The sequence below is a fragment of the Chelonoidis abingdonii genome, chromosome 16 (genome assembly GCF_003597395.2).
Source record: "Chelonoidis abingdonii isolate Lonesome George chromosome 16, CheloAbing_2.0, whole genome shotgun sequence".
Taxonomy (NCBI): Eukaryota; Metazoa; Chordata; order Testudines; family Testudinidae; genus Chelonoidis; species Chelonoidis abingdonii.
Window position 1 is genome coordinate 9,249,290 of NC_133784.1, and position 15,450 is coordinate 9,264,739.

General features: G+C 43.1%; 1 protein-coding gene across 1 annotated transcript; it reads left to right on the forward strand.

The window, feature by feature from the left end:
* Window positions 1-3,863: 3,863 nt before the first annotated feature.
* Window positions 3,864-11,153, forward strand: LOC116816947 (bone morphogenetic protein 2-like). The gene is made up of 5 exons (XM_032766638.2): window positions 3,864-4,155; window positions 4,781-4,920; window positions 5,848-5,964; window positions 7,227-7,428; window positions 10,702-11,153. The coding sequence occupies exons 1-5, from the start codon at window positions 3,864-3,866 to the stop codon at window positions 11,151-11,153; spliced, it is 1,203 nt and encodes a 400-aa protein (XP_032622529.2).
* The last annotated feature ends 4,297 nt before the right edge of the window (window positions 11,154-15,450 follow it).

Genomic DNA, 15,450 nt, shown 5'->3' on the forward strand with positions numbered 1-15,450 from the left:
TTAATGTGACTGACAATTAGCTGTGACGGATTAGTGAACAGTGTTTCTGAAGCGCATGGATTCCTATGCAACCTTCTCAAATGCAACCCCCTGCTCACAGTGCACACCCATTTGCTATAAACGGGTGCACATCTTTGCCACTCAAGTTTATGATTTTATGGTAAGTACGAGTGAGGTTGAGTGACTGTGTGTGTTGTGCTGGGACAGTTGTGTTGATTTGTGTGGGTGGCAAATAAAGGGTGTGTGCTGCAACAATATGTGTTTGGGGGGCATTGTGTGCTGATGGTGGTGTTGTGGGGGGGATTTGTGTCGGAGAGGTTGTGCTGGGAGATTTGTGTTGATTTGTGCAGGTGGCAGTTGGGAGCACGGGTGTGGCCATTGAGCCAAGTAATTCATGATCTGTGCAGTCTCTCACTCATATAACCAATTAAATCTTTGCATTCAGATTAGCTGTAGAGTAAGGGTGATGACTGGTTGAGTCAACTTGGATATCACAGTGGTCTAGGACTCTTGGCATGACATAGAGTCACACCTTACTGCAGCTGTGCACCATGTAGGTCTAATGTGTAAAGTCAAAATAGCTCAGATCTTAACAACTGAATGGTAACAAACCATGACACCCAGTAACAATTCACCTTGCTGATATACTGAACACACAGAACTCTCAGCCACGCTTATAGTTGCTCCAATTTTGTTTTACTGACTTACCAGACGTTTTAGGCTTCGTGTGACACAGACAGGGGCATTCCTGAACTCTGAATAGATTTCTCTCTCTTTCTAACAAGAGTGGGCCTTAGTAAAATGCTCAGTTTGTAGAGATGCCTTATTTTAAAATCAAAATAATGTATACTTCACACGCAGTTTTCACACCAATGTTTTCACAAGCAGTGTTAAGCTATATGATAAGCATGCTGTGCCCAGACATGAAGGATAATCTGCTAATAATTAGGACTCCAGAGATCCAGGTCGTATGCCTGACTGTGCTGTAGACTTCCTGTGTGACCCCAGCAAATCATTCAGCCTCTCTTTGCCTCAGTTTCCCCATCTGCAAAATGAGGCTGATAATACTATAAGGAACTGGCTAGTAACGGTGTACACTATGGCACTCTACTGGATGGATTCCTAAGTGCTCAGTTGTGTATCACAAGCCCCATTCTGCTAGCAGCTGGTAGGTATTCTCTTCCTCCGAGTGGTAGTGGCTCTTGCTTTTAGAGCTGGACAATCTGAATTCTCTACTGGTTGTTACCCCAAAGTGACAAGTGGCCGCAGTGTGCAGCACAGTGACCACTATGAAGTTCCAGGCAGCAACAGATTTGTTACTTGATACAAATGTATCATGGCACTAAACGAAACAAGTTCTGTAAAATCCTTTCATTCCCTCATATAGGAAAGCACCAAAGAGAGGCCCAGTTTCATTATTAGATCCATTTTACAGATGGGGGAAAAATGAGATGCAGAGCAATGAAGTGACGTGTCCTAGGGGCAAAGCTGAGAATGCACGAGTTCTGGCCCCCACTACACAACATGTCCCGGAAAACACTGCAAATGTTCTATTAGACGCAACTCCACTAATACATCACCTAGTTCCAGAGAGGGGATGGGTTGCCAGCAGCTGGTTCTGTGCAGTTTTATTTACTGAGGTCTTGTCTACTCGAGAAAACCGCATTGCTTTGACTCAAGGTGTGGTTTAGTTAAACTGGTGCAGACGCTTGTGTGAATGCTCTTATTTCCAGGTAAGAAGGACTTATTGCAGTTTAACATAAATCAATTAGAAATTGGTTTGCTCTCTTTCACAGTAAGCCACTTAAACCAAAAAAAGAGCATCCACACTAGAGCCTACACCAGCTTAACTAAATTGATTTAGATGCTGATTTAAATTACACGTTCATGTAGACAAAGTCTAACAGACAACTGCATGGAGACAGAGGATCTGTGCCAGGGTCCACCGTTGCTTAGTTCATCTGCTTATGCTGCTCATGTTCCACCTGAGGTCATCTTCTTATGTAATACCTTGCTTAGCTGCCATGGAGAGGTGGATGTTACCTGCATGGGCTGAGGACCACCAAAGCTGCTAGGCTCCTGTTGTCATGCTGTGTCTTTAAAACAGCACAAGGGAAACAGAAAGGACAATAGCAAAACTTTCTGTGCCACGTTGCTCAACTTCATTTACGTGAGATGTTATGCATGAGGTACAAAGGGGCAAATGGTTCCTTTGCTGTTCCCAAAAGGTAGAGACAGATCTGGTCAGTGTCCATTCCAGATCCAGAATTTGAGCCTCATACTTGCAAAATTTGGGAGTGCCTGGCCCAGCGGGATTGGATCAGACCTAGCTCTTCTTCTGTATTATTATTTATTTGTATTACGGTAGCATTGAGTCCCCAGCTCCATTATGCTGGGCACTGTACATGCACATAACGATTCTTTCAATTGTTTCTGGACTCAACTGGTAGTGGTCCTTCAGCTGGTGAGGAAGGGCTGGTATCAGGGAACAATAACACAATTAGGCTCCTGGGGTATAGCGATCTGGTGGCTTAGCTGACCTAAGATTTGGGCTTACTGATATTGCATTTTAGTGCCTCTGTGAATTGAATTTTATGAGGCCAAGATGAGAATGAAGGGAATTTGCTGTTGCTTCTGTTCACCCTCCTTGTGTGCCCTTTAAACCAGCAGTTCACAACCTTTTTCTTTCTGAGGCCCCACCCCCAATGTGCTGTGAAAACTCCATGGCCTGCCTGTGCCACAAATGTTTTTCTGCATATAAAAGCCAGGGCCAGCATTAGGCAGTAGCAATCAGGGCAATTGCTTGGGGCCCCATGCGAAGGGGCCCCACAAAGCTAAGTTGCTCAGGCTTTGGCATCAGCTCCAGGTGGCAGGATTCCCATACAACAGGGCTTCATCTTTCGCCCTGGGCCCAGGAAGTCTAATGCCGGCCCTGCTTGGCGGACCCCCTGAAACCGGCTAGTAGGCCCTGGACTCCTGGTTGAGAACCAATGCTTTAAACCACTGGGTGGATCATACAAACAGCCAACTTCTGCCTTTTCTTCTAGAGGCTGGGAACTGACCATAGATCTCCTGAGCCCCGCTCCAGTGCCTTAACCACAAGCCCATCCTTTCTTCCATCTTGCTCTAACAAATAGTGCATGAGGGGTACAGAAGGACAAAGAAGAGAAGCAGCTGAAGGTATTGCACATTCAGGGAACTACAAACGAATGGCTTCTTTGATGCTTACAAGAGTGGAAATGACACTCCCCTAATTAAGAATGAATCCCTGTAGGTGTACTTTCACAGTCCTTAAGCTTCAATAAAGGGGGTAGGGTGTGGGTCTCATTACAAGACCATCCCTGCTGGCCAGGAAAAGCACCATCCAATGGGGTGTTTGATTAGGGAAAGCAGTGCATGCTTAGCACGGTTATCAGGTTTAAGGCCAAGGACTGAAAAGGGGGACTGTATCTTAGACCTAGAAAGAACAGAAAAGTCCATCTTTCCCGCCCTCTTCTGGTGATTGGAGGGTGGCTAGTTGCAGCAGGGATGCTAACAAAGGCCTGAAATAAAGGAATAAGTCAGATGTGTTGATTCAGGCTGTTTAGCCAGCTAATTGTGTAGCTTGTCCATTTTCTCACTTGCAGGAACTCCGCCCAGGACCACACCACCACCAAGCTCAGATTTCTCATGCAAAACCAAGCACTCCCTGCACACTGCCTTATAGAACTGGTGGGGTGGATTTCTCAGCCCATTTGGGAGGCTTGGCTGCCAGTGATAAGTACCTGCTGGAGCTTTGCACTCCTCAAAGACTCCAGACCAGAGCACGCCTGAGTTGCAGCTGCACTTCTCCTCCTGTAACAGCCGAAGAGGATCCAGTTGACATGGTGGCATCCCAGGCCTGGCGCTGCCTTGCATTGCTGCTCCTGCTGCTCTGTGACCCCACTCTCTCGTCCAAGGTGCCCGTGCGGACGCAGAGGAAAGGGATTGTCGCTGAAGCCATGCGGAGACTGCAGGAGGTCTTTGACATTGAGGCCTTGCCCCATGATGTCCTGCCTCACAGGAAGCCACCTCAGTTTATGGTAGATCTTTTCAATAAGGTGGCAGATTCCAATGGGATCACGAAGGCCCCTGGGCTGCTGGAGGGCAACGTGGTGCGGAGCCTTGAAGACCGAGGTAAACCCAGAGAAGGAGATGGGGGAGAGGCTGGGTTAGGAGAAGTGGGACAAGACAAAGCTAGGGAAGCAAATTCACCCTTGGTGTAACTCCACTGAAACTAATGGGTTTGTGGAGAGAGCAGGGATATATATGGGGGTGGAGGGGAATTCTGGTCTGTACATGTATAGGAATGTGGAAGGGTGTTGGGTGATGTAAGGTGTTTTGTGTCTGTGTGACCCCTGTAGATTAAGCTTTTATATGGAAGCCTTTGATACTCATTGCTACTTAGTGAATGCAGGGGGAGGAGGGGCATTCTGAATTCAAAATAAACACAGGTCTGTTTTTTGTTTGTTTGTTTGTTTGTTTAATTCTTTTAAAATATCCTGTGCACAGAAAATTCAATTTGCTCCATTTTGTTAGCGGCCTGGCTCTTGCATGGTTATATGCTTCTGGTTTGCTGTGAAGATCTATTTTTAATTCTATTTTCACTTCATTGTCTTAAGTCTATCACTATTTTAACACACACATTTGAATAGTTCTTCCTGTTACTGCAGGTGACATTGCCATTTTCTGGAAAATCAGAGTATTCTTTCTGTGTCTTGCATGTTGGACTGGTTATTAATAGTCCTGGGTTTTTTTCCAGATTATTTTGATCAGTCGTATTTCTACTTCAACATCTCTTCAGTTGGGAGGAATGAACAAATGCTAAAAGCTGAGCTCAGAGTTTTCAAGCTAAATAAAAACCATATGCCTCAAAAATCTTTTTGGCAACATTTTCTCAAAGTAAGTGGGTGATTATATTATTAACAATAATAACAAATGACTAATTAATCAACAGGTAGTGTCTTTAAGCTAACAAAGTTTAAAAAATCAAGCATGAAAGAAATGAGACTGAAACCAACTACCCCATGAAACTATCCTGTGTTTTATGTGATTACTGCCAGCAATTTACAAGTGTGACTTCAACAAGCAAAGAAATACAACCAGGTTTTTGGTTTTGTTGCTATGCTATTTCTTTTTCCCCCTGAGCTTTTTTCAATGAAACATCCATGCTGCCAAACAATCTACTGGTATATCTGTGCAAAAGCAAACAGGACAGGTCAGTGATCCCTGAAGGTGAGCTCAAACCACAGTCAAGCTATCGCAGATTTTGAGATATTTGCAATCCAGAGCCAAATCCTGCAGTGCCAATCCATCTCTAGGGAATCAGGTGGCCTGCAAACCCAATAGGGCAACAGGAAACTTGGGACAATATCAAGTAGTCAAAAGAGAAAAAAAAAATAGATAGGCAGGTGACTTTTCCATTTGCAGACATTTCTTTTTGTGTGGCTCTTAGTACATGACATAATATTCAAGTGCTGAGAGACTATTCACTGGTTGTTTTGTTATGTATGTTTTCATTATGATTACCAGATATACAGGTTCTTAGTTATTACTTACCCCTAAAAAAATACTGAGGATTAGGTGTATATATCTATCTAGGGTTAGAATCTAGATAGACCTCTCTGTAGATATTTAGTAGATTTACATTACTTCTTGCCCTTATGTGAAGCTGACCAGAAGCAACTTTTTAGTCTCAGTCCAGGTCAACAGACTGGGTGAATCCATCCTGGAAGTGGAGGAAATGTGTTTCTTTGCTGCTGACCTCTTTGCTGAAGACAATCAATTGTTCTCCATTTAATTTTGTTTTGTTATATTACCATATTCAAGGTGGATGTGTATGAGCTTTTGGACAGGAAAAGTAAGCCGCAGAGAAGAAATCTCATTTCATCCAGACTACTGTCTTTGTATACCGAAGGCTGGGAGGTGTTCAATGTCACACAGACAGTAAGCGAAGAATTCTTAATTCCATTGTTTTTTATGCTAAAGATATTGTAACAAATTCATGGCCATGGGCTAGGAATTTCATGCTGGATACCAAAACTTCAGGGCACTAGCAGAGACAGAAGCTTAAATTCTCTAGCTCCAAAGCCACAGGTCCGATAACCTGAGCTTATTAACTGGTAGCAGCATACGACCTGCAACAGCCAAACAACCTTAACTCTGCTCATAGTAACAGCATACAATAACTACATAATTATGATTAAATCATTTTAATGTTTGCAGTCCCAGGGTAGATGGCACTGATTTCTTGGAAATTGGTTTTTCATTTTCTTTTTACACTCATGGCATCACTATAGGGCAGAGTTAAGGTTATTTGGGTGCTTTAGCTTTGTATTTTCCATACCTTTTAATATCTCTGGATCCTTATAAATGTAACCTTAACTCTAAATCTCTTTGGTTTGTAATACATGTTTTGGAGATGCCCTTACATTATTGATATGTACTCTCAACCTTATCTCCAGCTGAACCTGTTTTTTTGGTGTAGGGAATTTCACTTAAGAAAACAAAATCAACCATCTGATATCAGTAATGAGTTGAAAATCTGTACTACTAGCCTTATCTAATTATTTTATTCTGTGTTTAAGATCAGATTCACAAGCATGCTGTGGATGACTGATTGATTGAATTACCTCTGATGTCACAATGGCCTCAGCCAAGAGTGACTTAGCCTTACCTGTTAGTCCACAATCATAATAGTCAGATTCAGCTATTATTAATAACTTAGCTTGATTGCTAATTTCTTCAGAGGTAGCCTGTGTGAGAGATTTAAATGAGTTTTAACAATATGGAAAGTCTGGAGTCTGTATTATTCCATTATTAAGATTACTTGGGAAAAGAGAAGTCTGAAAAAAGGTTCTACATTCCTGCCAAGGATCAATTTTAAAATTAATTTTAACTTATAGATTAATCAATCAATGTACTAGTAAATTCTCAAAAATAATAATTCTGTATTTAAAGGTAAGGGCTGTGATTTGGGGGAAGTTACACTTTATGCTTCATACAACACAAAGATGGTGAGTCCCTGGTTTAAGTTCAAAACTCAATTTAACCTTAACTAGGCAGTTACAACTATTGTCTTCATAATAATATACATATATCCTGACAATCCTTTAGCCTATTCCTTCTTCCCTGATATAAACATTACTTAATCCTAATGAGACAGACTTATTCAAATGATCTTTTCCACTTTTCTTTTTTGTTCTGAGGTTTCCAAATGGGTTGGAAACAGCAGCACTAACCATGGCTTTTTGATCACTACAACTCATCTATCTAGAACCAAAATGGAATCCAACTTTGTTAAGTTTGCCAAGAGCCGGCACAATATGCGAGATAATAGGAATGCTTTCTTGGTCCTCTTCACCAATAATGACAGACAGAAATCTTCCAGCTTCCTGCCCTCTTCCACTGGTAAGACAATGCAACAGTAACTCTTTGAACAGAAGCTCCTTTTAATTAGTTCTGTTACTTCCTCATGCATTTTCTGCAGATAGTTTCATTAGTCACATGCAGTTTCTGACACTGAAACTGATTCGGGTTTGCCGCTGTCAAAAGCTTGCTTTGATATAATCATTTTATTATTTACTTCCTGAAGTGGGTCACTAGACATTTTAGGCCAGGTCTATACTAGGAGCACTTTGCTGGTATAGTTATACTAGTATTTTAGACAGGCAAAGTACTCCTGCTTGGAGGCGGTTTAGATGAGCAAAACTGAATCTTATTTGAGCCCCACCGTGAGCAAAACAAGTTATACTGACAAAAGTGCAGTTTTGCCTGGTATAACTGCATCTACACTAGGTGCTTTTACCAGCACAGCTATGTCAGTCCCAAAACACAGATCAGCACATCCCTGACCAACACAGCTATGCTATGGAAGCAAAAGTTTGTAATCTTCAGTCTACAGACCCTGCCTAACTGTCTTCTCTTCATGCCCACCATTCTAGTCAAAGGTGTAGAACCAGTGACTCCCAGCCTATGAGCATGCAATGTCATCTCCACCAATATGTGGAGTTCAGCACCTCATGGGATGCAAAGTAGTGCTAGGGAAGAGGACACAAAATGATAAGGTGGGTAGCAAGCAGAAGAGGGGAAAGGAGATACACTGGCGGAAGGGAGAGAAGAGGGCCAGAAGGGAAGACAGGCTGGAAGTGTCACTCAGATTGTGTGTTTGTGTGTGTGTGCATGCACGCATTTGTCCACTATGCAACGTTTTAGTAAGTTAAAGAAAAAAATTGGAATTTATACTACAAAGATTTCCTATTTATCAAATTTATCTCCAAAAACATGTGATGGCTATGATGCTAAGGTTGCAGGCTCATATGGGGTTTCAGTGCATATTATCTTTCTAGCAGGTAAACAACAAACAGAATAACACAAACAAAAATGAGAACCCAGGAATGCAGAGGTAAGGTTGCACTGCTCAAACGAGGCACTCAAGCCACCTTAACTCTGCCCCTGTAGAGATATGTTCATACCATCTTTCCTTCTTTCCCTGTAGACTATCGAAAGCATGCTTGAGAGAATGTTGGTTTTCATCTTTTGTTTCCCACAACCATGTCTTTAATACTAAGTGTGATGATTTGTCACTTTTGTGTATCTAACATCCTGACAGGGCCATAAGCAGTTACAAAATGGAGTTATGCAGTATCTGTATTCTCTGCTTGACAAACCTCCCAGGGTACCTCAGAGGGGAATGCTATTGCTGCAAGCTACAAATCATCTCAGGAGGTCCACAGAGAGGAAGAACTCAGTGAGCACTAAGCTTGGGGAACAGAAGATCACGAAGGCAACCCCTTCACTCCTGTGGACCTTCTGAGGTCTGCAAAAGCCCTCGGAGAGACTAATGAGGCTTCTTGATCCCTCACTCAGGAGGCTGGGTAACCCTCTTTTGTCCAGTGCCAAGGTTTCCTTAGTGGCTGAGTTACAATTTTAGGTCTATCTGTGCAAGGAAAAGGAGTAGAAAACTTTTAGTTATTTCATTTAGATAAGAAAGTGACCTGCCAAGGAAAAATATATAATGTTTATATCTACTTTTGCTTCTTTATGACTCATAATAAAAGCCAAAAGGGTGTTTTGTTTTGTTTGTTTAAAAAGGGGGAAGGGTTCTGCTTCTTCTTTATTTACATTAGACTTGCAGGTCCTGTCTAGGCTGGAAGATTCTACGTGACTAGAGAGCTTATGGAAATGATGATATCACAAAATGGAAGTTCAGTTGTCCAAAAGGGAAGGGGATTTTAGTTGAGCAGTTTAAAACTTTTTTTGCTTTTGCTTTTGGTTTGTATTCTAAAACGTTGATTTAACTGCAATGACTAACTGACGCTTTGAATAACGGAATTCTTTGTTGACTGTTCAATACCTCACCTCTTAAATTACAACAAACATCCCTTTCACCTCCCACTGATCCTCTACCAGAGCTAAGAGAGATTAGTCTTTACAGTCCTGATACGTCCAAATAAAGAAAACTTAAAAATAAACTTTCCAGCCTTATTTGTACATCAGAAAGGACCCAAACAAGACAACATTGTGCTGGCTCATGAGAACCAGACTGTAAAACTGACTAGAAAAAAAATTAAAATAGACCCTGCCTAGTGTCAAGTTTACAGTGAAATTCTGGCTCCCCGTCCAGTAAAAGGACTTTATTTTGTGGCTTGGAGACAGAATCCTGCTTCTCAGTGTAGGAAACCTTTGCCCCATCTACAATTTGTGGTCAATAAATCTGGGCTGTCCATGTTTCTCTGTTCTCTCCGTTTCCCCTCTGCCTTCTTATACAGAGACATAACCAGACTTGGCTCTGTAGTGCAGGGAGCTGTGCAGTCTCCAACAGTTTCATGATTTCCTGAGCCTTTCCTTTTGTTTTTTCACTGCTTTTGGGGTTTTACATGCCAAGTTGAAGCTAGACATATTCAGACTGGAAATAAGGCGTACATTTTGAACACAGGATCAGGATGAGGATAATGAATCATTGGAACAACATACCAGGGTCGTAGTGGATTCTCCATCACTGGCAATTTTTAAATCAACGTTGGATGTTTAATTTTTTTTAAAGCTACGCTGTAGTTCAAAAGGGATCCTTCTGGAGGAGTTCTCTAGCCTGTGTTACACAGGAGATCAGACTAGATGATCACAATATACCCTTCTGGCCTTGGAATCTATGACTCTATGAAGAAGACTTCAGGATTTGGTCCTGAGGGAAGTGCAGCCTAATGTATAAGTATTTAAGATTTATAATACTGTCATTGTCTAAGGCTATGTCTACACTCTGAGCTGCAAATGTGATTCTCCTGCCTGTGTAGACATACTCACACTAACTATCTTTGAGTAGCAGTGTAGCCACGGAAGCACGGGTAGCACAGTGGAGACATGACTACGCCATGGGTAGCATGCACATGGCAAAGCCGTGCCTCTGCTGCAATTGCCTGTGCTATTGCGGCTCTGCTGCTGTTTGTATTTGTGTTAGCTCAATGAAAGCTAGCCTGTGTGTATACGAACAGGAGCAACCACACCCCTTACCCATAGTAGAGATGAAGCATAAGTGTCATGGTTGTTACCCAGTTTTGTTTAAATCTATGTGTTTCATGGGGACTATCTTCTTTGAGAGCAGTAAACTCCTCCCAACGTATAGACAGAAATATAGTGTTCTTCATGGCAAAGATTTACTTACCCGTTATGTCCTCTTGCTTTCAGAATTCCAGCCATCCTTGCCTGAATATGATATTTCATCACACCTGCCTCACCAGAACGAGGTCTTTGCAAACATCAGGGTGAACAAAAGCAGAAGAATTCGGGATACCTCCTCCTTCTCCCCCAAAGACCAAATTGTGCCATGCCAGCTCAATGATCTCTTCGTCGACTTCCATGAAATTGGTTGGGCAGGGTGGATCATTTTCCCACGTGGCTACAAGGCTTATTATTGCAAAGGGGCCTGCCTGTTTCCCTTAGGGGAAAGTCTAAGAGCGACCAACCATGCCACCGTCCAGTCCATAGTGCATACGCTGAAACTGTCCAAAGACGTCAGCACGCCATGCTGTGTCCCCGACAAACTGAGCTCCATCAGTATTATGTACTTTGACGACAATGAGAATGTCGTCCTTAAGAATTATAAAGACATGGTGGCCACGAGCTGTGGTTGTCACTAACAAGAACCCTTTCTGCCTGCAACTGACTTGCATCTGGCCTTGGTGCACCTGTTCTCCACAGCCCCAGTGGTGCTGGAACAACTTTTATAGTGAGAGTGCTGAAGGCAGATACCATGTATTTGGGTTGTTGTTTCTACGTCAAGTCGGGGGGGTGCCAGCACCCCAGTGCCAGCACCCCAGTTCCAGCACCTATGCACAGCTCTTGTGACATTCAGATTAACAATGTGTCAGGTAAGGGGGGAGCCAACCAGTCAGCTTTGAAATGGCTCCACCTCCAGGCTCCACCCATGGAACTGCGGCAGAGAGGAGAATGCTACCAAACTCTACAGACTTGCTGGCTTTTCAAAGGGTCCCATGCCGCCTGGCCTGTGGTGACAATGCAGGGAAGGTGTGGCAGGTGCTTCTGTATATACAAACTAGTGGGACAGAGCAGAACTTGGCTTAAGCCGGGCTATAACATAAAATCCTGAGCATTTTAGGCAGAACCATTTTAAGAAAACACCTCTGTTTGGTTAGAGTCTAGTTGTTGGAGCAAGGAGCCAGGATTCCTGGCTTCTATCCCAGCTCTGGGAGCCAGGACTCCTGGGTTCTATCCCTGGCTGTGGGAGGGGAGTGGGATCTCGTAGTTAGAACGGGGGAGGAGGGAAGTCTGGGTTCTATTCCATACTTGGAGGGGTGAGGGGATCCTCTGCAGCTGGGTCTCAGGCCAGGCCCGCTCCCAGTCTGTGTATCCGTCTAGTGCCCATTTTCGAGGGAGCTGGGTCTCTGTAGACTGCTCCTCTATGGTTAGTGTCCTTCATAGCCACTACGAGACTAAACTATAGAGACCCCCCAAAAGTCCTCCAGGACAGTAAGAGCACATTCCTCCCCCAGCCCAGGAGATCTGGTGGGAGCTGGAGACTACGCTTTAGGCAGGGGCTCTATAGCCAAGTATGTCTGTGGGTGGATTCAGAGAGGGAGCTGGAACCTGGAGGGGGTAGGGGGAAGAGGAAGGGTAGGAGCTGGAGCAAGGGAACCTGGAATAGGGGTAGGGAGAGATCTATTTTATGCAAATGACCTAATACATATTTATCAAATATGCAAATATGGCATTGCTCTATTTGCATGGGCTCCAGATTTGCAGGTCTACAGCCCTAAGGGTCAGGTCCCACCCCAGTACCAAGGGGGCCCCAACAGTGCTGGGCACATAGTGGCAGAGCTGTTCCTCAGCCTTGATCCAACACTTGCCTGGCACACCAGCTCCTGCATGGGCAGTTGCCCAGCATGGCCCATTATAGTCCCCTGAGACCTACCCTTTCTAAAGTGAGCGGGAGACCATGCTGCCCAGGCTGCAGGAACAGCCCCTTCTGCTGTGTGTACATGGGAAATGCCTGCCATGTCTTGATGCCTTTTTCCACATTGTCACATGCTCTGGATCTATATATGATAAAGGTTAACAAGGCAGGATAGACATTAGAAATAGCAAAACACAATGCTAAGCAAATATTGTAATTTCTTGAAGTTCAACAGTAACTTTCTGGAGACGTGTCTGCTGCAGGAAGCTGGAGAAAATATTTATACTGTAGGGAACTATCTTTGTCTGTAAATAGCAACTTCTGTAATTAGCAAATTGCCAAATTGTTTTTACTGTATTAAACAAATGTGTGGAATATTTTTAATTAATCTGTAATAGAGTTATTTAATTTTCCAATAAAATTATGAAATACGTCTTCAATGTATGTTATTGCAATGTTATTACATTGGTCAGTTTCCCTTCTAAGGCTTGGTCCAATGCTCATTGAAAACAATGGACGCATTCCCATTGCCTTCAGTGAGTGCTGAATCAGGCCCTAAACTCCCATGGCAAAATTGAAAAAACAAAACAAAACATCTATCCTATGCACTCGATCCTGTAGTCATTATTCAAATAAAACTCACACTAAAGCTTTCTAGGATTTTTGCCTGAGTACCATCAGCAATCTCAGATCCACTGGGATTAGCCCCATTCACTTTTTGTGCCAATGCCTAAGTAAGTTAAGTCCCAAGCTACACTTTTTGAAAGACTGTTTCAGTATGTTGGCATATAAAGTTCTTAAGGGCAAAAAAGCCCAGTTATGGTTCTATATTATACACTCCCATTAATATAGAGAGTTGTATGAAGCTATTGCAATTATATTAACAGATCCAAATTATAAAGATTAATGCTTCGTAGAGCCATAGAGTTAAAAGGGACTACAAGGGTCATCTAGTCTAACTCCCAAATGTGGCTCAAACTTAAACCCATTGAATAACTTACTCTGTCATAAATCTAGAAGGCCAATGTGTTACCCATTAAACCACAGAGCCTGTCAATAAAGTGTATAAACTTCAGAGCATAAACTGATCCCCACCTTGGGTCAGGATGGCATCTGCTCCCATGGTACAGTGCCTCATGATTAGATGGCCAATTCAACCCTGGTGTGATTCCACTGAGGACAGTAAAGGCCAGATTTCCAAAGGTGAGCTGCCTAACTCATTGAAATCAATGGAAGTTAGGCACTTAAGATTTTTTGAAAATACCACCTCTGGTAATCTGGCCCTATGTCTAGTTACACCAGGAGTGAATTTGACTTTGAGTGTTTTGTACCTTCCTCTGAACCACCTTGCCCAGGCCACTCTCAAAGGCCAAAGACTACCATCCTTGGAAAACTATTAAAGTGACCCTATTTGGCCCCAGAGGTAGCTGCATTTCAGTATTGGGTGAAATGATTCCTGACACCTTTACTGCAAAAGACATCTGCATTTTGGAGAGGGCCAAGTGGAGGGAGAAGCAGAAGCCCTTGACAGGGGAAGGGGAGCTGTCCCAGCAAGGAGATCCCAGTTCACCTCTTCTCTCAGAAATGTCTTTCCCCTTGCTGGTTCCCCCACTCTCCCAGGGTGAGAGGGGAAGAACTGGCATCTCTGCCACTGGTTCTCCTTCTCCTTTGAAGGCAACAAAATGGTCCAATGAACTTTACTCCCTCTCATGGCACCCTACAGTGGTGGGGGAGCAGAGAGACAATGACTGAATTCAGGAGGGATAAGAAGGGAGAATGGGAGTTTCTGGAGATGGCACTAGGAATGGAAGTGGAATTGGGAGGGAGTGGAGGTTGGACACCACTGACAAAGAGGATAACTGCCTACTATTATATCCAGCTAAGGGAGTTACTTCTTTAGTAAGTTAAGTCTGTGGTTTGGTGCTGGAGGTCTCATTTTCAAACCCTTGCTGCTGACTCATAGACATTCGTGTGGCTGGTTGTGGGCCTGTTTGAGAACCCAAACTCCATTTCTTCTCCTGCCAATATTCTTTTCCCCTTTCTGTGCCCCAGCACCACAAGATGGTCCAACGCTGCATCACCACATAAAGTTAAGACTCATGACAATAGCCTCCAAGATGGGTAAGCTCCCTATCCTACACTGATCTACTGTAACTACTAATATATATATTCCCACACACAAACACTGTTAACTTAAAATTGCTCAAGTGTTTTTTTCTCTTTTAGGTTTTATAACACTGCCTATCACCATAGTATCTGGGTGCCTTCCATGTAGAGACAATAGCAACAGCGAAAGCCTTCATGGAGTCTCCAGTTCTTCTCCCTTTTTGGGTAAAAATTTGGTTTTGGGTAGGGTTTTTCTTTTCAAGTTAGATTTCATTGCTGTAGAACCCCTATTTTATGAACTAATAGCAGATTGAGGAGTTCATAAAATCAAAAAGTTCATAAAATTTAGCACCTCAAAACTACAGGAAGCCTGCTGCATAGGTTGCAGTCTGGTGCACTACATCACTTTCTTCTTGTCCTTCAAACCACTGGAAAGAGCTTTCCAATGTACCAAAGGAATCAGAATGTGAAGGGATGTTGACTTGTTCTTTGTCACCGCTATCTGCCTGATGTGTTTGGGTTTTTTCCTGATGGAAATAAATGATTCTTAAAACTGGCTGTTTGTAAGACTAGTGCTTGTAAAACTGAGGTTCCACTGTAATATCCTCTTCTCTTTTTATTGGTAGGGATGATGGGCTGTGTCAGCGTTGTGAGTGTCATTCTTATGGGGGAAAGGCTGTTTGTAATGAGAAAATTCTTACAACTCTAAGGCTCGCACTGAAAACCTGGGAAACCATGAGTTAAGACAATATGTGCACCCAGCACAATACAGATCTCCATACATTAGCCCACTGCCACCAAGAGATATAGGCACACAAACACACTGAATATGGCCCCCTAACACAGTCATTTTCAATTAAATAGTATCCCTCAATGCACACACCAAAGAGTCATCTGGTTCCTCTGGGACATCTTTA

Excerpts from the sequence above, each read along its gene's own strand:
- LOC116816947 (XM_032766638.2), top strand. The coding sequence starts at position 3,864 with ATGGTGGCATCCCAGGCCTGGCGCTGCCTTGCATTGCTGCTCCTGCTG. Across the intron at positions 4,156-4,780 it reads GCGGAGCCTTGAAGACCGAG|ATTATTTTGATCAGTCGTAT; the intron begins GTAAACCCAGAG and ends GTTTTTTTCCAG. Across the intron at positions 4,921-5,847 it reads TTTGGCAACATTTTCTCAAA|GTGGATGTGTATGAGCTTTT; the intron begins GTAAGTGGGTGA and ends ACCATATTCAAG.